The following is a 25,541-nucleotide window of genomic DNA, read 5'->3' as shown; positions in this document are numbered from 1 at the left end:
GGAATACTGTCTGTAGTCCTTTCCTTTCCCACTGCGTTGGAAAGAACCACATTTCCCATGTTTCACAGGCTGCGAAGTAGATATTTCCTGTAGCTTCCCAAGTTTCAGAAGCTGTACTTCTTGCCTGTGTAGTGTCAACTGAGTAACTGGATCGACTGATAAGCAGTAAACGTGATTACTTTATGCTTCTGAGCAAAATGATACTCCATATACAGTATTTTCCCAGTTTGCAACCTTCTAGATTATTCACTTTTGCTGCGGACACGGTTTAAAATCATTCCTGAATAGTCGACCATGGCTGGTGCGATGATAAGAAAAGAAATCTCCAGATCATACCAAGAGGTACGGTAGACTAAACTGGTGTCCTGTTTTGTTTATTTATTTACATTTTAATGGTTTACTACAATGAGTATACAAGTGCACAGTATTTAAGTAACGTAATTTTTAAACAAAATGAGTTAAATGAAGCAACACACATAGTGGAAAAAATGATAATGAATGGACAACTGTAGACAACGTCTTTGTTCTAATTTTGAATGTTTTGATCACCCCATCATGGGAACCCGGATTTAGTTCGCGGTAGTAACCTTTTCCACGTACCTCAAATTGTCTGCGCAGTTTGAAAGAGAAAGCGAGAGATAGATTGATTATTGACATGGAAAGGGTTTTTTTTTAATCATGGCACATCTCTTCCAAGCTTACTTTTGCTTTATACTTTTTGTATCACTCATATACCTAGGCATTTTTTTTCACAATGTGTTACAATATTATCAACTTGCTCTTTAGAATATTTCCCCCATTTTTGTAACCTTTATGTAACTTCTTAATAATATGCCACAATATACTAAATAATTTATTAAGTCACAAATTAAGTATGTGTCCTTATTTATATACTTGTCGAGATTCTGGGAATCTATGTTGTCTGTGACCGGCAGACTATATTCTTTGCATTTATTAAGTCACCTGCAGATCAGCAGCTCAGGTTATCTCCACATAGATGATAATGAGACAGCCAGAGTTTACTTTTCCGTTATATTGTTATAATGTTAAATTAGTGCTTGAGATTCCAACCTTTAATTAATAAATGGCAATTTTTCACACCTTCCTATTATAAGTCACACCATCTTGCCTCCTACAACACTGTAGGCTACATGTAGGTAACAAAGAGTTGAAAATAACTGTACAATTTACCTGGAGAAATGAGTGGTTCCCAGGGGCTGCATATTATACAATAATAAACACATAGATTGTTCATGCTTTAGACTAGGTAGTATTTGGTATAAGAACAGAAGCCTGTGATCTGCTTCTGTAACTTGAGAAGAAAAGGGTTTGGGTTATCCACACCCATCTGGCAATTATCCAGCATGACACCTGATTTGAGGTCCTCATCAATTTCAGAAACAAACACAGTTGGGTGTATTTTCCCTCTGGTTGAGATAAATAGCATGTCTATAAGAAGGCATTCTACGTGATAGAAAATGGTGTAGTCTTTTCAAACAAGACATGCTTACATTTTAGTATTGATATGATTGAATTTATGGGGATTTTGAATTTGAGAAACTGAAGCAGAAATGCCAAACCTCCTTTTATAAAGAAACAATTGAAGAATAGATTCACCTATCCTGAGCCTTGAGTTGTGCTACACTGATATTTTACACATAGATTGAATCGTTTTCCCCTATAGCTGTATAAATAACCAACTGCCTGCTCAAAATGTCTGATTTCATCGTTCCAAAAAGTCATGTACTGTTAGGACCTCCAGCTGCTACTCTATAGGCTTAAGATTCAAAACATCATAATTCCCAGAATCTGAATTCTAAGATAAAACTACAAGAAAGTGAAGTTGACAAATATTTCAGATCGTGCCATCTTCAGTGTACTGTCTGGCGGAGGTATGGAAAGGGTGGAAAGTTTTACAAAACTAAGAAAAAGGAATGGAAACAGGGCACTAGCCTAAACATTTATGAACTTGACTTGGTTTCTTGATTTTATTTAACATTTAGACCCAATGACATGAACAGCGTTCCCTCAAAGGCTAAAAAAAAAAAAAAAAATCGCACATTTTTCGTAATAACTGGCAACAACCTTCGTACTCAGTTTCCTAACTTTCACAAGTTATTATCATAAATAACAACCTCAATTGAGAATGCACGTCACATTAGTGCAGAGGTCGCTCGGGCGCCAGTGAATCTACTGGTACAGGGTGGGCGAAACAGGCGTCTGGTGATTCTGCCTCTATAGAGAGTGCTGCTCATGAACTTTGCACTTTTGAACTCATCGTATAATTGAATACTAAATCAGTGAAGCATAATCTTTCTGCATTATTTAGAAGTATAAATACTCTGGTAAACATAAATAAAAATCACAATACTCATACTTTGACGGCTTTTGTTTTAGTTCCTTTTTAAAAAACGACCATTTGAGAAATATCATCTTAAGCGTTTTGAAGCTGGTAAAAATGTAATCAGACTATTGGAGTTGAAAATACATATTTAAGTGTATAGTTATTGAAGAAGACATACTACAGGTAGTGGACAAAAAAATGGAAACACCTGGGTAAATGAGGGACACCAAGTATATTGAAAGCAAGGGCTTCCACACAGGTTTGGCTCATGCGTTAATTAAGCAAATAACATCCCAGCATGCTTAGGGTCATGTATAAAAATGCTGGACAGGCCTGGTTGCCTATAATTATAGCTATCATGGCTGCAAGAGGAGACCTCAGTGACTTTGAAAGAGGGGTGATTGTTGGGGCGCGTTTGGCAGGAGCTTTCGTGACCAAGACAGCTCAACTTGCTGATGTTTCACGAGCAACGGTGTCTAAGGTGATGTCGGCATGGAACTCCAAGGGAAAGACATCATCAGCAAAGGGCAACAGTGGGCGGAAGCGCATACTCCAGAATCGTGATATCCGTGCATTAATTCGAAGTGCAAGGCAAAACAGACAAGCAACTGCAGATCAATTGACTGCAAATTTCAACCTGGGGCGCGAGCAGCCAGTTTCATCAAAAACGGTCCGCCGAGAACTCCACAGAGCGGGATACCATAGTGGCCCAATGCCCTATTAAGCGAGTTTACATTGGTGTTTCCATTTTTTTGTCCACTACCTGTATGTACATTTTTTTTTTGTTGCAAGTTGAGTTTTCATCATGTGACTTCACTCACGTCTGATGAAACTCAACATGGCGTCTGCACCAATGAAGAAAAAAAAAACAATGTTTCAGTAAATGAGAGAGCTAAAACAAATATCTGATTATCTATATGAGGATGGTGTTATACTAGTCTTAAAGTTGCAAGCGGGGTCACTGGAGGAGGGCCTCATTGGGTCAGTAGCTCTGTTCAGGTGCCAGGACCCGGGTCAAGACTTTTGGGCCTTTAAGGGGAGGTGGCCTTGTCACGAAATTAAACGGGGGTGCCAGGTAGGCATTGCTTTAGTCCTACCAAATAAATTATATCAAATAAATCATTACTAGGACCTAACAGCAATCACATTCATGACTAATAGACCCTACTATTACCCCAATATAAACAAATGTTAATAAGTACATATTTTTAATAAAGGATATCGAGTTTCATGGAATAAGTCTAATCTATCAAGAATGAGACAATAGCATTTAATATACACCAGGCCTACTATAAATACAAGATACCAAACTACTATAGAAACAAAACACATACAGTTCTTCCCCCCTCTTATCCCAACTCAAATTTAAATCCATGTCATCATATTGTGCAATTTAGAAAACACATATACAGATATTAAATCCTTCATTACAATAATCCTGTGTATATGCTATTGCTTTTCAATCAAAAGGACAAATCTATCAGAAAATATAAATTGTTGCACTAACCAATGACTACAGATAACTCCCACAGCACAAACAGGTAAAGATACTCACTATAGTTATTTTTAAATCATTGCAGTGTATACAAATGCGATAGCATACATCTAAAACACCCACATGCAATGCATTGCATGTTATGTTCAGGTTACATGGCAGTGAAGCTCTTTGTAGGACAAATATCATATTTCAGAGACTTTTAAATAACGTTCTTCATTCACTATTAGAATTAACCAAAAAATAGGAATAGATAACACATTTCAATCTATTATATGGCAAATAGGAGAAAATAGCAGGGACAGTTACAATAAACAAAAGTGATTAAGATACTTGGCAGTCAGTCGTTACCACAAGTACATTAATGGAATGCTACAGTGGACAGCACTGATAAAATCCTAGAATTTGCACAGGATGAGCTTGATCCAGCTACCCTGTAAATGTTAGCTTTTACCAAGGGGGGACATATTGGCTCAGTGCAGGTGTGTCTTTTTAGTGCTGTCAATCACACTGCAATGATATAATACGACACAGCCTTTAAGGCCGTGTGTGCTACGCACAAGGCAGATGTGTGGCGGGGTAAACCCCGTCCTATGCGTATTTTGTTTATTTTTATATTGGTTTTGTATTGTTAATATTTAAATGTAGGTTTATTTTTGCACTGATTTTTTTAGGTCGGCAGGGAAGGGTTAATTGCCTCCTCTGCCGAATCAATTCATGTGCATGAGCCCGATTGAATGATTGACAAGCAAACAAGCTCAGGTACAGCTGTATAAAAGAGGCAGGAACCTCTCAGTTCTGGTGGGGTTTTGTTCAGAGGAGGAACATAAGTGAAAACTATCAATAACATTTGCTACTCGTGCATGTTTATCACTGTGTTTGTCTATTTGTTTTGGCCATCGTGCTGTTGATTTTTTGTTAAAACCTTTTATTTTTGCAATAAATATGTGTCCCGCAGGATTGGTGTCTGTTTACATCCTGGTCTGATGTCACCAAGCCATCCCGGTACAGTAGCTTAACAAAATGCCCCGGTGAAACAAAGACTGGCTTGTTCCTAGGATTGAGATGTATCTGCTGTATTGTCATTTAGACTTCTAAATGATGAAGGGTTGCTGCTGTTTTCTTTAATAAAAACCGCATTTGGAATTTTATAAGTCTGTTTTGAATGTGTCATTTAAAACATTTTACTGCAGGTGTATATGAATCATAGAGTGACATTGGGGCAAGAAGGGTTAAAGGGGGAGGAAGCTTCCATAATAACAGAACTATCTTTGGGGAGTGTTTTAAACTTGTCGACAAGGACTGCTTTCTTAGTATTTGCATTTGTTTTAGCCATGTTAAGTGTCCCGTATCTGATGTAAAAAGCATACAGTTTCAGTAATGTGTAACTGTTTGGATTTCTTCTATGAAACAAGAGGCTGCTCACTAAATATTTAAATCAGGGGTTCCCACAGTTTACAGTGCAGAGAGCCGCATAGCAAGAGTACTATGAGACTGTGGGCCGCAATGTGACCAAAGTGCATGGATGACAAATGTCAAGTACATTTTTCAAGTGCATCTATTTGTGTTGCTAGCCATTTCAATATTTCAGCTTAATAAATTATAAACTTCATACATTTAAACAATTCTTTAGTATTTACTTTTGTTAATGACAATAACAGCAAATTGACTAACTTGTAAACACATTAACCCCTGGCATTAGCATTTATTCCTGTTGCCAGTGACAATAACACTGAATTCAATAAATTAAAATCATCACATCATTTACTGTATTACTATTGTTGATAAGTCAATTTAATGGATACAAAAAAAATGATTGAATTAACAATAGCAGCCAATTCAATAAATTGTAAAGTATACCATTACCATCTGCGCACACGGTATGTGGGGTGGACTAAAAACTGTGTTTTTTATGCTCCTGTAATCTGTAATCGAATACTATTGAGGCGAAGGGTATTCTAAATTGCCAGTCAAGTAGGTTGAGTTATCCCAAATAAACAATGCTATGCCGACAGCCTCCACAATAAAATCTTGTATCTTACACTTTAAAAGGAGAAATAATGTCATTATATTGCCAAAAAAATAACAAAATCCAATAATCCACATATTGATCATATGCTGCGTGTTTTGTTTCGTAGTGGCGTTTAACATTATAGTCTTTTATGACTGCAATGGACTGTTTGCACAGAAGACAGAGGTTTGCCCTCCTTCTCAATTACATATTTTTGTCCATTGGTCTTGAAATGTTCAAAACACTTCTTGCACTTTTTGTTTTTTTTCCTGCTGCTGTCATTGCTTGTATAGCTGAGTTCACTATCTCACAAACTAGCATGCATGTAGAAACTGTTGCGTCAGTCATTAGTGTTCATGCGAGTTCCTGCGTAATCCTGCCTGCTGCTTAATATCAGCAAACCACTGTGGGCACCTCTGCTGTAAAGGCTGCTGGAAATCAAGTGCTTGGCAGTTCATTGCAGGCCACATATAAGGTTCAATTGGAGAGACGCTGTGGACCGCATTAAAGGGGTTGGCAGATTTGAATACTCTGTATTAAAGCTGTTGGTCTATTGCGTTGCCCTCGTTATTACCCACCTCCTGAAGGCGGTCATCGACCAAGTAGTAAGCATGTCACTGTTCACGTTTGGGATCCAACGTCATGAAAAGCTGGTATTTGTGAATATGAGATTCTGAGGTGTCTGTCCCTTCTAGTTTTGAATGGTTGAATGTATAGCCGTGGTGGGGATGTAAGTTACATCGAGTACAATGTCGCAGTAATGTACAATAAAACACAGTAGAAAGAGGTCTGTCATAAGGTTACACATTTCAGCACTTTATTTTTTGTATTATTATTTTACTGTAGCTGAATGATGAGACTGAAAGAGATACTCAGAGTGGCGAGCTACAGGAGGATTTGGATGACCTTGAACCTCAAGATAGTAATGGCAGTGCTTTACCAGGTATGGATGCATACTGTTGTACAACTTCATACCATTTTTCTCTATATACTGTTGCTGCCTCGTGTACTAACCCCCTCCCCCCCCCCCCTCCCTCCAACATGTCCTGGGTAATTAATTAATTAATTAAATGAGAGCTGGGCGTCATACTGCAGCATGCTTCTGTTTAGTAAAAGCCCTTCTCACCCATTGCAGGTGTTGCAGAAAATAGCAACATAGTTGAAGAGGGACCTTTTGTTTTACACAGTAGCGCTCTGCAGTATGGCTTTCAGACAGCACCTTGGAGTTGTCCTCCAGAATATAATACTTGAACAATTACCCACAAGAAAGAAAATGTGAACTCCACCCGCAGAACCAGACAGGAGTGGCAGTTTTGTCCTACTCTCAAAGCTTTAAAGGAGTGCTAACCAATGCTTTCAAATCAATTTTCTGAGCTGAGAAAGTCTTAGAATAGTTCAGGGTATGCACATATTTCAAATACAGCTACTGCATCCTGGTACCTTTGCTATGTAGCTCATGGTCATGTTACAGCTAGACCACTGGAGTGAGTCTGACCTACAAAACCTTTTACAAAAGAACAAAGGAAGAATTGCCTTTCCAGCACTTTTTTAAAGCAAGTGGCCAGGGTTAATTTGACAATCAATATATCAGTTAACACCAGGCCACCTTCCACACTTATCTTATTAGTAAGCGGACTCTAACCCCCAGCTCTGCCATATCTAGCACAAACTTAAATTTCAGCAAACTTAATTTAAAAAGAAACAAGTATTTACACGTGCAGGGCCTCAGCCCTACCACACGTGGTATTTGAGATATCTGCATATTCCAAATGGAATTACAAAATACAAGCAAATAACTGAAACGTCTTCAACAGAAGAAAAGTGGGACAAGTGGTAGTATTGCTTGTGGTAATAAGAGGTATGAAAATTGATTTTAAAACCTTGGTTAGCAGTCCTTTGAGGTATTTAAAGAATGCGTCTCAATGTTTACTTTGATTAATTATTTAATATTCATGAAAGTGTTCTAGACTGTCAGTTTTTTAAACCAACATTTGTCAAGTAGGCTAGAAATGCATAGTGAGTTCTGTTTATTTTTAATTTAGTTTCACAAACTTCGGTTATTACATTTTTTACTGTTGCATGTTTTTTGGCATTAAAGAGGTAACTGTAAATTATCACAACCCTGGTTGTCTGAAATAGAAATGTAACCATTACTGAATCTCTTATTACCTGAGCACTTATATCAAAGCTGCTCCTTTAAGAGCGCTGTATGCGTCAGATGTCGTCTCTGCCCCCAGGAGATAAATACGAGTGACGCATAATTTCAGGTTGGCTAGATTGTATGCAACCCTGACCATGTCTGCAATCCACCTTGACAGACGCTGCATAGACAGGACTTGTCCATGGAACTTAGACCCGAAGCAAATAAACAATTGCTCAGATTGCCACCAACTCTGGGTGTGGTAAAAATAATATGCCATTGCCCTAACTGGACAGAGCATATGGAACTTTCTCTCCATATCAGACTGGAAAGGAGGTGGATAGAAGGCCTCCAATTTCACTGACCAGTTGATATGAAAAGCAGAAATGCCTTTAGGGAGAAAAGCAGGATTAGTGCAGAGAGTAAAACCTTAGTTATGGCCTCTGCAAAAAGCAAACAGGCGTTCGCCGTTGAGAATGCTTGCATTACACCTACCCGCTTAGTGGAGGTAATAGCAAGCAGGATTAAGCAGCCAGCAAGGGACAAGGTCATTTCTCAGGGGTTTTAACCTTCGAGCACCCTTCAAAAACTGTCCCGCCAGGAAGTGTGCTCAATTTTACTATTGGGGACAATAATCGTGGGAATGGGTGGACCTCTCCCAGATGAGGTTAACAACCTCTGGGTAAAGTCGCCATTCCGAACTGCAGAGGCCCCCTCTCGAGAGGCGGTCCACCGCCTTGTTCCTCACTCCTGGCAGGTGAACTGCTTTTATTGAAAGCAAGTGCTTGTGAACTCATAGCAAAAGCTCCCAGGCAACAAAATTGAGACAGAGAGAACAGAGACCCCCCTGGTGGTTGATTTGTTTTCTTATATGAGTAAATGCATCTTTAGTTGAGGGTGGGAAATTTGGGCTGCGTCTTAAATTCAAGGGTGTCTTTAATTCGAATGAACACGGTAATTGATCACACTGATGCCTTTTAGTCTCAGAGGGGCCAATATAGCATCCATGCACTTTGAAAAAGAGAGGCTGAATGGCAGTACACTGTGCTTTGAAAGGCGAACTGCAAGTATTTCCTGTGGCCGGGTCTTATAGGGATGTGAAAGTAGGCATCTTTGAGGTCCACTGTAGTGAATCAGTCGCCTGACCGTACTGACTGCAACAGCTGCCGTGTTGTCCGCATCTTAAACCTTCAGACTCTCAAGTACAGATTGAGCTGTCTGAGGTTGAGGATCGGTCTGAGGCCGCCATCTTGTTTCGGCACCAGGAAGTACCTGGAGTAAAACCCTTCTCTCTCGCTGAGAGGGTGAACAACTGAAATTGCCTGTTTCTGCAGTACGGCTGCCACCGCCTGAGACACTAATACAGTGTCTTGAGGGCTCATGACTCTTGTTGCGGCCATGCCCAGCAAGGGAGGGGGGCTGAATAGAAACTGCAGAAAGTAACCAGCCCTGATGATGGTAATCACCCAAGTGTCCTTGGTGCATGGACAAGGGACTGAATCCTGGGGAAGGGGCGGGGAGAGTCGCCGGCTTCACGCAGCACACAAGACCGCAGAGGAGACTTAATCAGAACCTAAGGCTAAGAAAGACATATACACTTTGGCTATATTAACCCTTAGCAGTCCATTTATTCCGCACGTCTCAGGCACGTCAGGTCCAATTTATTTTCACACACGCAGTTAATTTTACACATGCTGTTTAAAAGTATTTTTTTCACAGTAAAACAGGTTTAAAAGGCACTGCATATCAACAGGACACTCAGTACTGTATCTCCAGCCCCGCCCCACCCCTCGTTCGCTGTATTTTTCACATACCTCTTTATAGTCGTGCATACTGATAAATCATCTGATCACTCGTTGCTTGTTGACAGATCTCTCGACCAATCAAAACACGATGAAACAGACTCCAGGAATACAAGCACCAACAAGAGCAGCGGGTGGATGTTAAAATAAATAAATAAATAAATAAAGCAAGATCTCACATCCTGAGTTGGTCATTTATAGATGTGCAATGATGCTAATAGTACTTTTTTTGTGTGTGTATGTATGAATGACTTAGAGACTCGAGAGACATATTTGGTTACTTGCCCCTTAGTGACTGGTTATTTCATTTTAAAACTAGCTAGACTAGCAAATCCCAACCATACCTGAATACATGATGCACTTGTATGCTACAACTACAGTATTGATGTAGACATTTTATTTAACATGTCATGGTCTCACGAAAACTGCTTGAACATGGATGTAATGAAAATGAGTAATTTCTGATGCCTATAACCTCTCCACTTTTCATTGGCAGTAGTGGATGATGAGACTGGAAGCAATAACCCCTCAATGCGGTTCAGCAAAGCCTGCCTGAAGAACGTGTTTTCAGTGTTTCTGATCTTCATCTACCTGCTCTTGATGGCAGTAGCTGTGTTTCTGGCCTATCAGACCATCACAGACTTCAGAGAGAAGCTAAAACACCCTGTGATGTCTGTGAGGTACAAAAAGGTTGACAGATTTGAGGCTCCAGGTAAGTGAAACTGTTAACAGCATTATTGATAGTGTTTTTTTGTTTGTTTTTTTTTCAATTCTCTGACTGTGACAGAAAAGTATCAAATGAAAAATGTTTTCCTGTCAAGTATGTGCAAAATTGCTACATGAAATTGATTCATTTAATTTCTTTAGTGTTTACTTTCCAGCTTGATACTAGGAGGGACATCTGCTGGAGCAAGCACCAGTGCACCAACTTTGTACTAACATCCTGGTTCAAACACCACTGCCCTCCCCAGCGTGTATTGTGACAGTAATAATATGCCAAACTGCTGGGGGCTGTTATACCTTAATCTGGCTGCCTTCTCATTATCTGTCTCACTGAATAGATTAGCAAGCTGTCAAAAGATCTGAGGTACCCCACATTTTTATAGATTTTCTAGGAGTGGTGAGCAAGGCATTTTGTTCTGTACAGTATGACCTAGATTCTATAATAGCCCATTCCATGAAAATGTTTTGTTACCCTGATATCAGACTAATGGTAAGCCTGGGGTTTCTGTAGTGATGGATCTATCGTAATACGTGTTATAATAAGTAGTGGGAAATTGGACAATGAATCTCCAGCCCTCAATTCTGTATATAATAATCAAAGCATGAAATTAAGACTTTATTACCCCGGTATTGTTTTGCGTGGTGATTAGTGTACCCTTGTTATACAGCGGCTCCCATTTGCCACATTGTGCTGTTACACTTATTCTTGTTATAAGGCTGAACACAAATTGCATGGTCTCTTACCTGTGGCTCACAAAGCACAGTATTTTATTTGTTTATAGAGCTTCCTAAACAGTGGTCAACTACTGTAGGCCTTGAAAGTCTTGCTTTACGAGGGCTGGTATGAAGTGCACTAAAATATGCAAACAAAGTGAAACCAAGGAATACAGTACAATGCAGTTCTATGCTACAAGTGTATATTAGTAGAATGGATACAATGAAACTAGTGATTTGGAAGTTAATGGATGTTTTGTTTAATACTGAAAATGTGTCAAAGTTAAAGGTTTCATTAATCTTTGATACTGTAGAGAAATCTAATGGAAAGATGTGCACTTTTAAGTGAACTGGGTGTAGAGTTTCAAAAATACCTTTGAAGAGATACTGATATATTTTCTGAAGAACATTATGTGTACAAAAGCCCTTGAGTGGCCAGCAGGTTTCAAGGGGCATACAGCTTGTGTCCCTCCAGCTGAACGTGCCTGTGGGGAATGCAAACAAACTCAACAATTGTCTGGCAGTCTGTTTTCCAATAAAGTAAAAGGCAAAAAGTATCAATTTTATTCAGACAAGAAGTTTGTGTTCCATTGCACAGCTGATTCCTTTCCCCACCCCCGATTTCATGTTAATGAATGCCCAGAAAGTTTAGTTCCTCGCTGTAAAGTGAACATGTAGTGCTTTCAGAGGGCAGTAGGGTTCATTGCTCCGTTAACTATTTCTCAAATTGGTTCCTCACAGGGATTGCACTTTATCCTGGCAAGGCTCAGCTCCTGAGTTGCAAACACCATTACCATGATCACATTCCCCCTCTGGTGAACCCAGGACAGCTGGGCGAGGTCCAGTGCCTGACTGATCGAATCAACTACACTGACCCGTACACCAATCACACCATGGTAAAAGGGCTATGAGGACACATACCTCTGTTGCTTGAGGGGGGTTTCTGTGTTCCTTCAATAGCACAGGGGTTAGCCAGTTCCTATAATACATATTTATGGTAGCTATAAATCCATACAATGTGCACAAACTAGCCCAAGGGATAATTCTTTAGTTTTCTGTAATTCACTTCCCAGGTAGTTTTTGCTTGGGAGTTAGGAATCAACTTTGGCTGGTACGCTGCAATGTGCTGTCAAAAATGAATTTCTCTATAGTATTCAAAATGCATACCTAATAGGTCAGTACAGGAATGTAAATTAATGTTACAGTACAAGCCAGGTGAATGCACGTACTAACTTCTGCCCTCTCTGTCTCCTCTGTTTCTGGTTACAGAAGCAGGCCCTGATTGTGAAAGGGCCCACTGATGTGAGGAAGAGGGAGCTGATTTTCTTGCAGTTCCATCAGAACGAGACCGAACAGGATTTCAGCGCTATCGGCTACCTGCTCTTCTTCTCTTACCAGGAGTTTTCTGACAGGTAAAAAAGAACACAGCAGCTGTTTTGAGATGAAACATATACTAACAAATACTTAACTCTCTGAAGCACAGTACCTAATAGGAGCCTTGCACTCTATGCTGCCTATAGGAAAGTGGTGTGTCCCATGCAGTTGTATAGTGTTTAAATATTTAGGAAGGCTGTTGAGATCTTGTTGAAAATGTCATCACTAGGTATTTGTTATAAAATGTTCTCAATATGTAAACAAAGGTCTGGTTTTTGATGAAGTAGAGCACACAGAACAGGAAACTGGAAGAATGTAATAAATCGTCACCCAGGAATCACTTTTGTTATACAATTAAACCTCATTGTGGCCCCAGATTTACCATATAGGCTATACAAATTGCTTACAAGATCATTTACTGTAATAGACATGGCCCTGGGACTAACCGTCAAGGGAGGTGCCTCAGTGGTCTAGTTTTTTTTTTTTAATGTCCTGTTGTCATTTTCAACACTTATCTTCCAATGCACCTTCTCCGCATGCCACTAAGATAAATAAGTTGCAGTTATCTGCCTGTACAGTAGATAATGGAGGCAATTCCAAAGAAAAATGTAATTGGCACCATTCCTTTTCTAATACTATGTACAAAATAGTACCCCCAAAACACACTTTATATACAGTCGACAAACTGAACCAGGTTTATTTTATTCTAATATTTGTTTAAATTAAAATGCATTTAAAATTGAAAGAAAGTATTGAAAAACCTTGCACTATGAAAGGGATCTTTTCCCTGTGAAAGGGAACATGATGTTAATTTGGGTAATGGTGTGACTATTTTTATATGGGGTTTAGAGAGTTACCTGCTTTGCTTATGTCCTGTTTTTGAATGGGCACTTTTCAGAAAAAGCCAAGCAAGATTGTCCACCCACACTTTCTTTTAACACCATATTTAAAGGAATAGATTTAATTCACATACAGTTTATTTTTATTTGTATTTATGAGTTTAAACATTGATGCTACAGGTCCCTGCCCCCCAAGAGGGTTGACTAGTAGCAGTTTGGAAGTGGGGGACAGCTATGAAGTGCTTAACACTCACATTGCAGTTTCCCTTTCAGCCCTGATAAAGCCCAGTTCATGAAAGACACTGAAAGCTCTTATTCTATCTGGACCTTCTCTGGAGGATTCCGCACATGGGTAAAAATGTCTTTAGTAAAAACATCAGAGAAAGATGGCGGTGAATCTGTGGAGTTCAGACAAGAGGTAAGAACTACCATAACTCTCTACTTGTACTAAAGCTTTTTTCCTCGTTCAATCACACTAGATACATAGGTAGGGTATTGCCACAAAATGGGATTTAAGGTAGACTTGCTAGTTGATGTCACTATTCCTTCCCTTCAAATCATTTGGATATCATTTGTTAGCAATGCCTAATATGTGGACATGTACATTGACAAATAATATATATTTTTAAAACACTACTAAGCTTATTTAAAAGTATGTTTTTATAAAACAGCATTAAGCATTAAATCATAAGCAAGCTTATAATAATATTTTAACAATTGCTTTTTCTAAAACTGCTCAGTATTATTCAAATTCTAAAGTGTTGCCACCCATATAAACAATGTACATGTTTTCAAACAGATTATTTGAAAGTTATAACAGATCATCCAAATGCTGAAAACCAAATGCCCAAGTATGTAGGTCCTCATTAAGAGTCTTCTTGTCTGAATGTTATTACAGACTTCCACAGCAATGTTCAGTTTTTACATTACAGCTTGTCAGCATTTGTGCCTTAATTCCGTTGCAAGCCCACTGCCTTTTTCTTTTTGCAGAATCCCTTGTGAGCAAAAGGAAATTCCACACTAAGAAATGTGCTAAGTCTGTTTAGTTGTTTTTTTAACCCCATTCTTCCTGAGAATGCTCTGTAGGAAATAGCCCACTGCCAAGGAAACAACATATTAGATCTGTTTGCACTGCTGGATCAATAGAGACTCATCAGAAACTCAGTCTAGGCTTCTTTGAAGATATGCAATGCAATCTCTTTCATTGGAGTTCATGAGGAATTTTAAGTTTATAATGTTAATTATAAACCAGAGTTATAAAAAAAAAAAAAACCTTAAGATTTAAATAAACAAACATTTATAACACCAGTTTACCAAGTAAAAAATGTTTGTTTTTTTCTGACAGTGGATCTGAATCACAAGCAGATATAATTCTAGAATATTGTAAACCAGTTGTGATTTGTTTTGTGATTGAATAGGAATAGGTGACACAATGTGGAAAACAAGTCATACATGGCAAGACTAAAATGTTTAGACAGACAAAGGACAACCTGAATCCTTTTAAACTTTGTGTTTCTTGTTTGCAGTCCAGTGTTGTGAAATACAGTGACCAGAGACCCGATTCAGAAAAGGGCAACGAGTTGTTTTTCGTTGTATTTGAGTGGCGGGACCCTTTCATTCAGGAAGTCCGGGACGTAAGTTTTTGTCCCTGTGTTTTAAGATTGTAATAAACCAACATACATACATGCAAGTGGTTTCATTTTCTAATATTAAAGATACCCAGTATAAAGATACAGCAACATGGACTGGCTATAGAGAATACCCAACCTCATATTACATCCACACCACGATTGTGACAAGCATTGAGCTAGGCCAAGGGAAGAACAACCATTGGCATTACTTTTTTGCTGCTGAAGTTTTTGACAGACTAAAATTAAGGACAAGGGTCTATGAGATGGGGGTTTTGCCTACAAGTGATAGCCAACAATAAGACATACAATGGCAATTTAAATAAAGAAAAAAACAAAGAAATTAATTCTACCAAATGTCAAGTTGCACAATAGTTTCCTGCACGTTGTTCTATGTCTCTGTGTAACTGGGTAGTTTGAAGAGCTCTTGGAATAAGTAATAAAATAATGTTCAGACTTGCAATATGTACAGTGGCCTATAGAAAGTCTACACCCCCTTGAAATTTTTTTCACATTTTGTTGTGTCAGTGCCTCAGAGTTTCATGCATTTAAATGATGATTTTTTTTCAACTAATCTACACACCATACTCCACACTGTTAAGGGGAAAAACGTTTTTATTGAGAAAAAAATATATTAAATAAACAAAACTAAAAGATCATAATTGGATAAGTCTCCACCCCCCTGAGTTAATACTTGGTGGAAGCACCTTTGGCAGCAATTGCAGCTGCGAGTCTGTTGGGATAGGTCTCTACCAACTTTGCACACCTAGATTTGGCAATATTTGAACATTCTTCTTTACAAAACTGTTCAAGCTCTATCAAGTTCCTTGGGGAGCGTTGATGGACAGCAATCTTCAAGTCATGCCACAAATTTTCGATTGGATTTAGGTCAGGGCTCTGACTGGGCCACTCAAGGACATTTACCTTTTTGTTCCTTAGCCACTCCAGTGTAGCTTTGGCTGTGTGCTTTGGGTCGTTGTCATGCTCAAAGGTGAACTTCCGTCCTAGTTTCAGCTTTCTTGCAGAGGGCAGCAGGTTTTCCTCAAGGACTTCTCTGTACTTTGCTCCATTCATTTTCCCTTCTATCCTGACAAGTGCCCCAGTCCCTGCCGATGAGAAACATCCCCATAACATGATGCTGCCACCACCATGCTTCACAGTAGGGATGGTGTTCTTTGGGTGATGCGCTGTGTTGGGTTTGTGCCAAGCATAACGCTTTGAATATAGGCCAAAAAGTTCAACTTTAGTTTCGTCAGACCACAAAACTTTTTGCCACATGGCTACAGAATCTCCTGAATGTTTTTGTGCATACTTAAAATGGGATTCAAGGTGGTCTTTCTTGAGTAAAATACAGGCCAGATTTGCTTGGGATATTGTTGTCACATGCATACTTTGACCAGTCTTGGCCATAAAAGCCTGTAGCTCTTGCAAAGTTGCCATTGGCCTCTTGGTAGCCTCTCTGATCAGTCTCCTTCTTGCTCGGAGGGACGGTCTGATCTAGGCAGGGTCTCGGTGGTGCCATACACCATCCACTTCTTAGTAATCGTCTTGACCGTGCTCCAAGGGATATTCAAGGCCTTTGATAATTTTTTATACCCATCCCGATCTGTCCCTTTCAACAACTTTGTCCTGGAGTTCTTTTGAAAGTGCCTTGGTGCTCATGGTTGAGTCTTTGCTTTGAAATGCACTACCCAGCAGAGGGAACCTACAGGAACTGCTGAATGTATCCTGAAATCATGTGAATCACTACAATTTAACACAGGTGGAGGCCACTTAACTTGGGTGTGTGATTTTGAAGGCAATTGGTTACACCTGAGCTAATTTAGGATTGCTATTACAAGGGGGGTGGACACTTATCCAGCCAAGCTATTTCAGTTTTTATTTTGAATTAATTTTCTACAAATTTCTAGAATATTTTTTTCACTTGGAAGTTGTGGGGTAGGATGTGTAGATAAATGAAAAAAAAAAAACTTTTAATGCATTTTAATTCCAGGCTATCCGGCAACAAACGGTGAAAATTTTGAAAGGGGGTGTAGACTTTCTGTAGGCACTGTATATTTACTGTATACAGTGCTGTGCTACCTCACATAATAACTAATGTGTTCTTCATACAGATCATCACAGCTAACCCCTGGAACACTATTGCAAGCCTCTGTGGTGTTTTCCTGGCTTTATTCAAAGCGGCAGACTTCGCCAAACTAAGCGTGAAATGGATGATCAAAATTCGAAAGAGACACCTGAAACGTAATCCTCGTGAAATGAACCAGGTCACCTGAGAAATCAGGTGTGCAGCTTCTGACTCAGAGGGGACCACCTCCGACACCCCCCCCACCCCCCATGCGCACAAGACTAAAACTAATCTCATCTTGGAATTCAAAACTGGAACAGGAGAAGACACTGGAATAGTTTGTAGGTCTACAGGGGCTGTTTTTATTAAAACATTTGATTCCTTTTTATTACTCATTTTTATTTTTCTAAATATACATCCTGAATGTTTTCATACTTGAATCTTAAGTGTAAAGGAAGGATCTTGTTTGATCCAATTATTTTCTATTCAATTTGATCACACAATACCTTTGTATAATAGATCACTTTGCACAAGCTATAGTCGTTTTTTAAACATGTAACTTAAATCAGGAACAAAAAAATACACAACAGACAGTTTCTGTGGAGGTGGATTAAAGGATATTTGGTTTCCCCACCAGGAGCCAAATGGGTATTTAAAAGGCAGAATTAAAGCAGGCATTTGGCACATATTAGTTTAAGAAGCTGTAGTTGCCATTAAATGTACTTGTATAGAGGCTGTCTTGAGCCCTATGTAGTTCATTGAGCTGCCCAATAAGGGTCTTTTTATATAGAGGTGAAGGTTGGACAAGCAGTAGTTTTTTGGTAGAAGCAAAACAAATAGTGTAAGTATTTAAACATGTAATGCTTTTAATGAGCACAAAAACATTTAAATCAGGGTACAGTCTGTTTAAAAGTCTTTGTTTTGTTTAACTCTCAAGGCTCTCCAAGGCTAAGGTATGAGTTATTAGCCAAAAACGTCGGACAGCTCTCAGACTGTTTATTGTGGGTGGCCTCCCAGGAATACTAAATTATTACGGAATTGTGACAGACAGAGATTTGTGTCCTGTTTCAGTACACTGACCACACTTGGTCCTGTACTGTAGTTATGCAGTGCCACCTTTAAGAAACCTGTAATTAATGGGGGCAACAGTAAAACCGTAAACTTGAGAATAAAGCTGATTTTCTTGTCTTTCTTAAAATTAAAATATGCACTCTCAGGGCCTGAACATAAAAACAAAACCATGAAAAAAAATCATATTACTAAAAAAAAGTGTGATGTCATACATAATAAACAGAATTTGAGCAAGTGTGCTCTAGTGGTGTTTTGAAGAAAGTGAGACATTGCTGCATCAGTTTTCACCAGCAGAGGGAGAAAACAGCTTTAAAAACAGTTTTTGTGTCAGCTTCTTTAATTACTGTGTAACAGTTCTGGAAATCTTGAAATAAGACTGCTAAAACCAAGTTCGTGTCTGTGAAATCTCCCACACAAGACAAGTTATGCATCACAGGTAGGGAGGTCAACTGATAAATATGCTGAAAACTTAAGGCAAATACAAGCTAAATGCCAAAATTCAAAATACCCAACTTAATATCCTTAAATGGTCTAGGTAGATTGACAGGGAACAAGATCAGAACAGTACTGAATTGGCATGTTTCCTGCACTGACATGGACTTCCATGACGTGTGCAACCTCTGACTCACACCTCAACTCACGTGCCAAGATGTAGCTTATGTTGACTCTGTGCTGACAAGACTACTTTAGGCTTTCTTTCTAGGTTTCCTTCCTGAAGGTGCAGGGGTACATTTGCCATACAAAGATCAGTCTGGCAGGCTTATCTCAGCACGCCATTTCCACCATTTTTTAAGTAGCATAACATTTACATTTTTAATTTACTGTTTCCTTAACTTACTACGTTGTTAGCAGTGTTGAATTTTTTATTTTATTTCAATTACTCTCATATTGTGTGCTTTAATTTTTTGACAAATCTGTGTTAAGGTTGGCCCGAGTGTCTATATTAATAAATGTCGGCACCATCAAGACAAAAGGAAACTTTATCAAAACGTGATCTAGATGATGTTGCATAACTCTATGACCGGGCACTAGAACTGAAGAACAGCTCCTGAACTCAGACGACAGCCCCCTCCCTTACTTACAAAAATAAATCCATAAATAATAAAACAATGTTTAAATAATTGCAATAAGAACCACTCTGAATGATTGGAAACACCAATGAAAAGACAAGGGGACAGTTAATAAATAAAATGAAATATGAAGCTACTTCCTCCCAGCTGAACTAATTGTGGTAACCCTGCATTACAGCATAAAAGGCAAGTCATTTGGTCAGCTCAAAATAGAAACATAAAGTAGACTTTATTTACTGATGTTCAAAACCCCAAAGAAGGTCTTTCATTACAAAACCGTTTTCCACACAATTTTATGTTAACAGACATTGGAATGGTACTCTGACAAAAGGCATCAGAAAAAACTAGATTTAGAATACAAACATACATTTTCCCTCCTGTGGTCAACTTCTTAGTCTTTTACACCATGTTGCTCCATCCATCTAAAAATGAAACCCAGGTGCTTAATTTTCTGTGGAAAAATATGGCTCATATCTTGTTAGCTCTCATTTACTCAATGTCTTTTCTGAAAATACTTTAATAAGGAAATTAAAATACTCTGTGCCCATTATTTTCTACAGTTCATATTTATTAATACTATAAATAGGTAATTGATGGCTGTATTTAAAGTCCCATGTGTCTTAAATAGATTACAGTTGCAAAAAAAAAAAAAATTTATCTTTAGAAAGGAAATAAACACCCAAGAGGAAATGACACCCAGGGGGATTTGAGGGACAAAGATCCTCTGGTTTTATCCAAGGAAACAGCACAAATGTTACCATTCTTTTCTCCTCCCCCCCCCCCCCCCCCCCCCCCCCCCCCCCACACACTTCTGCAGCAGTGTGGAAAGCACATAAAACAGGAAAATCATTACTTTAAATAGCTGACTAATTTGCCTATGTGCAGCACAATAAAAAAATGCTCCGGTCATCACCACTCCCATATTTTATTTTTCCTCACTCCTCATAAATGATAATAAAACTCATTTCTCAGTGAAATAACTCTGCAAGTGACATAATAAATCAATGATTAGACGAGGTTACAAATCTACTGTGGCCACACTAACATCCCAAAAAATATTCTTAAAAGTCCACAGATTCTTATTTATAGCTTGCCAAAAATTGGCGTTATAATATATTTATATATATTTTTTTAACATACTGATGAGGTTTTCTCTCGATATTTCTCACACGTTTCAAAAAGTAGAGTAGAAAATGATGCTGCCCATCCAGCAGACGTGGCTGTGTTGTGGATCCCGTGTCATTTGGCACTTGTGTTGTTATTGTTCTGAGCGTTCTGCAGGCTGTGAGTGTTGTTCAGCATGCCCGACGTTTCCTTCACCCTGAGCTCGTCCAGCTTCTGCCACAGCTCCTCACGCTCCTGCTCTTTCTTCTTCTCACTGCAAAAGCACAATTCATTAAAATGTGGAATACCTCATTTTCAATAACCTTTATTGGTCCCTGCAATTACATGAACACTGTCACAAACCCATTCTGAACGCTATTCTCAAAGCGCAAGCAGATTGCCCTTCCCTCCCTCCACAAGTAGGTCCATTCAGGTCTGAATGAGAATGGGTAGTAAAATACCCTTATTATTATTATTATTTGTTTATTTAGCAGACGCCTTTATCCAAGGCGACCTACAGAGACTAGGGTGTGTGAACTATGCATCAGCTGCAGAGTCACTTACAACTACGTCTCACCCGAAAGACGGAGCACAAGGAGGTTAAGTGACTTGCTCAGGGTCACACAGTGAGTCAGTGGGTGAGGTGGGATTTGAACCGGGGACCTCCTGGTTACAAGCCCTTTTCTTTAACCACTGGACCACACAGCCTCCCTTATACAAGTTTACCACAGTATTTTTTAGTTTTACCATGCTTTTCCCATTATAAACAATATCACTGGACAGTGGAAACTGCTTTAGGGTCTCTTGCAGAACTCCACTTTACACATGCTGTGCCTATCCTGGTTGTCTGAAACTGGGGGTGGGGTGGGGTGGGGTGGGGTGGGGGGGGGAGTGAAATATTTCTCCCATGAAAGGCACACTGTCCAGCACAAACAGCATTGGGGTATATCTTCTTTTAGCATTTGTGACATTCAATTTCTACACATCTAAATTCCACATCTGGAATGTGTCCATTAGCATTTCTGTAGTCTGCATCATATTATTATAAGGGCTTTAAATGAATGTGGCAACTTTCAATTACAGTGACATCTAACTTGCATGCTCTCAGCATCCGCCTACTCACTCAGCCAAATGTATTGCAGCTGATAAAATACAAAGAGTACATTGAAATGGATCGTTTAAATGTACCAAAGCCTCAGCAACTAAAACACCCTTGAAATAAAAAAAAAAAAAAAAAAAAAAATTGTAATTACATATTTTGTGCTAGTATGGTGCAATTTAGTGTATTTTGGTGCAGTCATTTACTTTGAGCAGTTTAGCCTACATGATGCCTCAACACAAAGTTCACTTACTATTGGCAATAGCAGGAAAAACTGGTCAAATTACTTTTTAGACTATATACATAAAATAAAAACAAAGCATTTCACTGGATTTTGGTCATGTATAAAAAAAACACTCTTACACAGATGGAGGGAAAAGCAAACAAAACACACATTACGATCCAGGGAGTGCCTTCGCAGTACGAGTTAAACGTATGTGGTACATATAACAAACTGATCTTAAATCTGACATTTAATGAACTACCATGCATAATAAAACACATTTTGTGATTGTTTTGATTTGAGCATACCGTTGTCTTTCTGCTTTATATGACGTGGTTAACTCATCAAACAGTGTGCCGTTCAACTCCATTAATGTCTTTAAAACATTGTAAACCAGTGCTACAATTGTCCTGAAAAGAAAATGAGAAGGAATAGTTTTAGTTTCTTGCAAACACAGACTTGACTTCAACGGTTAAATGCAATTTAAGTAAAATGAATGGGTTAGTTTATGAAAGATATTAAAACACATTTTTTGTTTTCTTTCTTTAAACAAAAAAAAAATACCTACGGGTTCCAGTGCTCTTTGGAGATTCTGTACAAGCTACCAAACATAATTGGTAGGATTTTGTCAATGTTTTCCTCAATTAGACTCAGAATATATTCGTTATTCCAGAAATATAAAGCTCGTTCAGCTACCTGTGAAAGTACATTGTAACAATTATATTCATATTTAAGCATCTAAAAAATATATTTGGGTGAAGATAAGAACATTTTTCACACAAGGAAGGGTACAAGTTCATAATGATTAAATCTTGGCATGACAATAAACAGATTTTTAATTTTTTTTATTTAGGTGTGCCCAATTATTTTAGCCTGTTTTTCAACCGAATCCCCACAACAGCTCAGGATGGTCAGTGGGAGTCCTCTGATCCCACAAATAAAGCAAATTGCCTCAACACCCAGGAGCTTAAAGTATAAATCTTTCCTTTTGTGTTTCAGCATAAAGTAATGATCTGTGTTGCCCTGTGAAGTTTAATTAATTCTGCACAAAATTCTACTTTAGTTCCGTAATTTTGTGAACAGAGATTTATCCAATTTAAGTTGCCAGGCTTTGGGAAAAAAAAGGTGGTTCACCTGAAAGTGAGGATTGGAGACACACTTTGCTATCTGCTTGAACAGAGGTTCCTGAATCTTTTTAAACTGTGTTGGCTCAATGACATCAAGGATTTCCTCAATTTCACCCAAGAACATGACCTGAAAGAACACAACACAAAATCACGTGGTTTGATGAACAATAAACATGATCCAGAATCAAAAGTGAATGTAAACAAACTGATTTGTCTGAACAGATTTTAAAATCAAGTCTATGATATGTGTCATTTCAACTCTTTTTTTTTTTCCCCTTACCAATGTATGGTGTTTGCCATCATTCTGGGAGTGTTACTATTTTTCTCTATATCTGCCTATATATAGACACACACACACACACACACACACACACACACACACACACACACACAGTGACATGACTTAAACGGAATAAGGAAATCAGTTAGTCAGAGCACTTCCGATTCTCTAGACAAGCTCAAGTCTGGTAAAAAGGAAGATTAGAGAAAATGGTAACTGAATAGTAGAGTAAAGGAACCCAGAATCACTCAGAATTTAAATTACATTTGAAGAACAAAATTACAAAAAAAAAGACAAACACAAACCCACCTCCTTTTGACTGCAAGTTTTTGGCCAAAACTTCAGCAATCCTCTAATGACCTGTACAAATACACATTAAAATCACGTGAACATCTATTACAATGAAACAAGCTATCCTCCTATACTAAACACAGACAGAGAGCAATCTAAATACCAAGAGCTCATATGCAAAGCAAAAGACAAACTGCTGTAAATAAGTCTGTAAAAGTCACGTTCAAGCATGGTACTATCAAAATACTGTATATAAAGTCTGTTTTATAATAGAAGTATCACCCGCATTGTGTGTGCTCAAGCATAATGGAGGAAAAAAAAAAGTAGTTTACCGTTTCAGTAAGGGTGGGGTCTTTTTCCAAGAACTGTACAACACAGTAGGCCAGCTGCAAGAAAAACAAGAAAAAACAGAACACAACTCTCTAAAAGATGAAGGTTGTACATTCATTTAAATCATACATATGTAGTTTCAGTCAAGAGTGTAAGTTTAAGCAACAGCTTCAGAATAATGAATTATGAGGTGAAATAATAACGAACATCCTTTGTTTCTTCATAGTATACCTTTAACCACATTCTAATTTGACACTTCCAGTGCTGTCAACTTCATAATAGTTGTTAATATAAAAGATACATCCATAATTGTATTTGTTACAATACATTAACTGTCTCCAATAGTGTTACAGCATTTCATTTGAAAAGCAGATGGTAGAGAACATGTGAGTTTATGAGTAGGTCACCATAACCAAACAAGTGCCCATGACCAATTCAATAAAAAAAAACTAAATATTTCACCACTTTTCCCCCTACCCTCCTGTGTGACATATACAGGGTTTCCTCACGATCTTGCTATCTTACTTGGACATTAAAAAAAGGAATTTGTGAAGGATAAACACAGTAGAACTATATTAGACCCCACCTGAGCCTTGCACTCAGGAGTCCTTCCTATAACACAGTCCACTTCCTACAGACAAGATACCTAACCTTGTTTTTTTTGTTTGCATTTCTGAATGTGAATCATGCCAGGAGAACAAAAGGGAAATATTGAAATATTGTGCAAAAAACCTACCTGTGCGTGAAACAGGGCCAGACCCTTAGCTGTGTGCATAGGAATCAAAACCTTCATTAGAAACTGTTTGTGTTCTGCTTTTAAAGGTAGTGCAAAACCGTTGATGATACTGGAAAAAAAAAGGGAAGAAAAAATGCGTATTGGTATTATTCTTGAATAGAAAGGTACTTCTAACCCTATCAGAACCTCAGATCCGTCCATAAGTAGCTCACCATTGCCGTCACATCAAAAGGCACAGCATTGGTGTCCACATATTAGAACATCCCTATGATCAGGACAAGGAAATAACCTGCTGTGTGTTGGCACTGAAACTATTTAAGACTTCTATATAAAGAAATAGAAGAATCAAATATTTATTTTGGCTGCAAATGTCAAAATGCTTTGAAAAGAATGATGGATTCCGATATCAAATCTGATGGATTTTTAATTATTTACATATTTGTTTATCTCCAATCAAATTGTGAGAAAGATCAAGTTTCACCGAACAAAAAACATGTATGCTGTGAATGTATGTACATTTCATTTAATACAGAGGATTATGAAATTACAAATATAAATGATTCTAAAAACAAAACTAAATTCTGAAAGCTAGATTGACAAATGTACTGAAGCCAAAAAAGATGTCAACCACATTCTAAACATCCCACTACCACTACATTTTTTAAGGTTGACAATTTTAACTGACAGAAATAGCCACCTCTGATCACAAGCGTGCATGTGTTCGAAACATTTTCAATATAGGAAGGAGACTATTACACACTGTTCATGAGACAAACTTATGATCCATAACCACGTAAAATGTTCTCTCGATTCTGGACGTCCAGTTCCATTCTGAATTCGCTTGTTATAATCTCATAAACTCAGTACCCTGAACAGATTACTTACTTGAAAAAGCAGCTTTGTTTTCTTACTCTTATCAAAGCACATTGGCCTAATTCCAAACACACCCATCCCCAACAGACAAGTATAATTTGGATTCAGAATCTCATCCCAGGAGCCTATTGGGAGTTTTTATTGTAACATGACCCCTTCTTAGTGGAACAGGCACTATCTGCTATGCGTCTAACAACAC

General features: G+C 38.3%; 2 protein-coding genes across 6 annotated transcripts in view; one reads left to right on the top strand and one right to left on the bottom strand.

Annotated features, from left to right (window-relative positions):
• The first annotated feature begins 57 nt into the window (after positions 1-57).
• On the top strand, positions 58-19,336 carry pacc1 (proton activated chloride channel 1). The gene is made up of 8 exons (XM_034004776.3): positions 58-342; positions 6,697-6,793; positions 10,289-10,504; positions 11,971-12,125; positions 12,499-12,641; positions 13,716-13,860; positions 14,969-15,076; positions 17,185-19,336. Exons 1-8 carry the CDS (start codon positions 295-297, stop codon positions 17,344-17,346), a joined length of 1,074 nt encoding a protein of 357 aa, XP_033860667.1. The 5' UTR covers positions 58-294; the 3' UTR covers positions 17,347-19,336.
• Positions 19,337-19,483: 147 nt separating this feature from the next.
• LOC117402986 (serine/threonine-protein phosphatase 2A 56 kDa regulatory subunit alpha isoform) overlaps positions 19,484-25,541 on the bottom strand; it is a 116,934-nt gene continuing 110,876 nt past the window's right edge. For all 5 annotated transcript variants that reach the window (XM_034004769.3, XM_034004770.3, XM_034004771.3 and 2 more), the window contains 7 exons: positions 24,470-24,578; positions 23,736-23,789; positions 23,422-23,472; positions 22,840-22,959; positions 22,274-22,401; positions 22,014-22,115; positions 19,484-20,657 (listed from right to left, as the gene is read on the bottom strand). In XM_034004769.3, coding sequence (XP_033860660.1) covers positions 20,519-20,657; positions 22,014-22,115; positions 22,274-22,401; positions 22,840-22,959; positions 23,422-23,472; positions 23,736-23,789; positions 24,470-24,578 — 703 coding nt within the window. In that variant the 3' untranslated portion in view covers positions 19,484-20,518. The remainder of the gene's footprint in view (positions 20,658-22,013; positions 22,116-22,273; positions 22,402-22,839; positions 22,960-23,421; positions 23,473-23,735; positions 23,790-24,469; positions 24,579-25,541) is intronic.

Source organism: Acipenser ruthenus, chromosome 5, assembly GCF_902713425.1.
Source record: "Acipenser ruthenus chromosome 5, fAciRut3.2 maternal haplotype, whole genome shotgun sequence".
Classification (NCBI taxonomy): domain Eukaryota; kingdom Metazoa; phylum Chordata; class Actinopteri; order Acipenseriformes; family Acipenseridae; genus Acipenser; species Acipenser ruthenus.
Note: the sequence above shows the minus strand (reverse complement) of the source record. Positions and strands in the feature narration are given on the sequence as shown.

Bases quoted from the DNA above. Each gene is read 5' to 3' on its own strand.
- pacc1 (XM_034004776.3), top strand. From the start codon at position 295: ATGGCTGGTGCGATGATAAGAAAAGAAATCTCCAGATCATACCAAGAG. The intron at 343-6,696 runs GTACGGTAGACT...ATTTTACTGTAG, and splicing joins TCTCCAGATCATACCAAGAG to CTGAATGATGAGACTGAAAG. The intron at 6,794-10,288 runs GTATGGATGCAT...TTTCATTGGCAG, and splicing joins TAATGGCAGTGCTTTACCAG to TAGTGGATGATGAGACTGGA.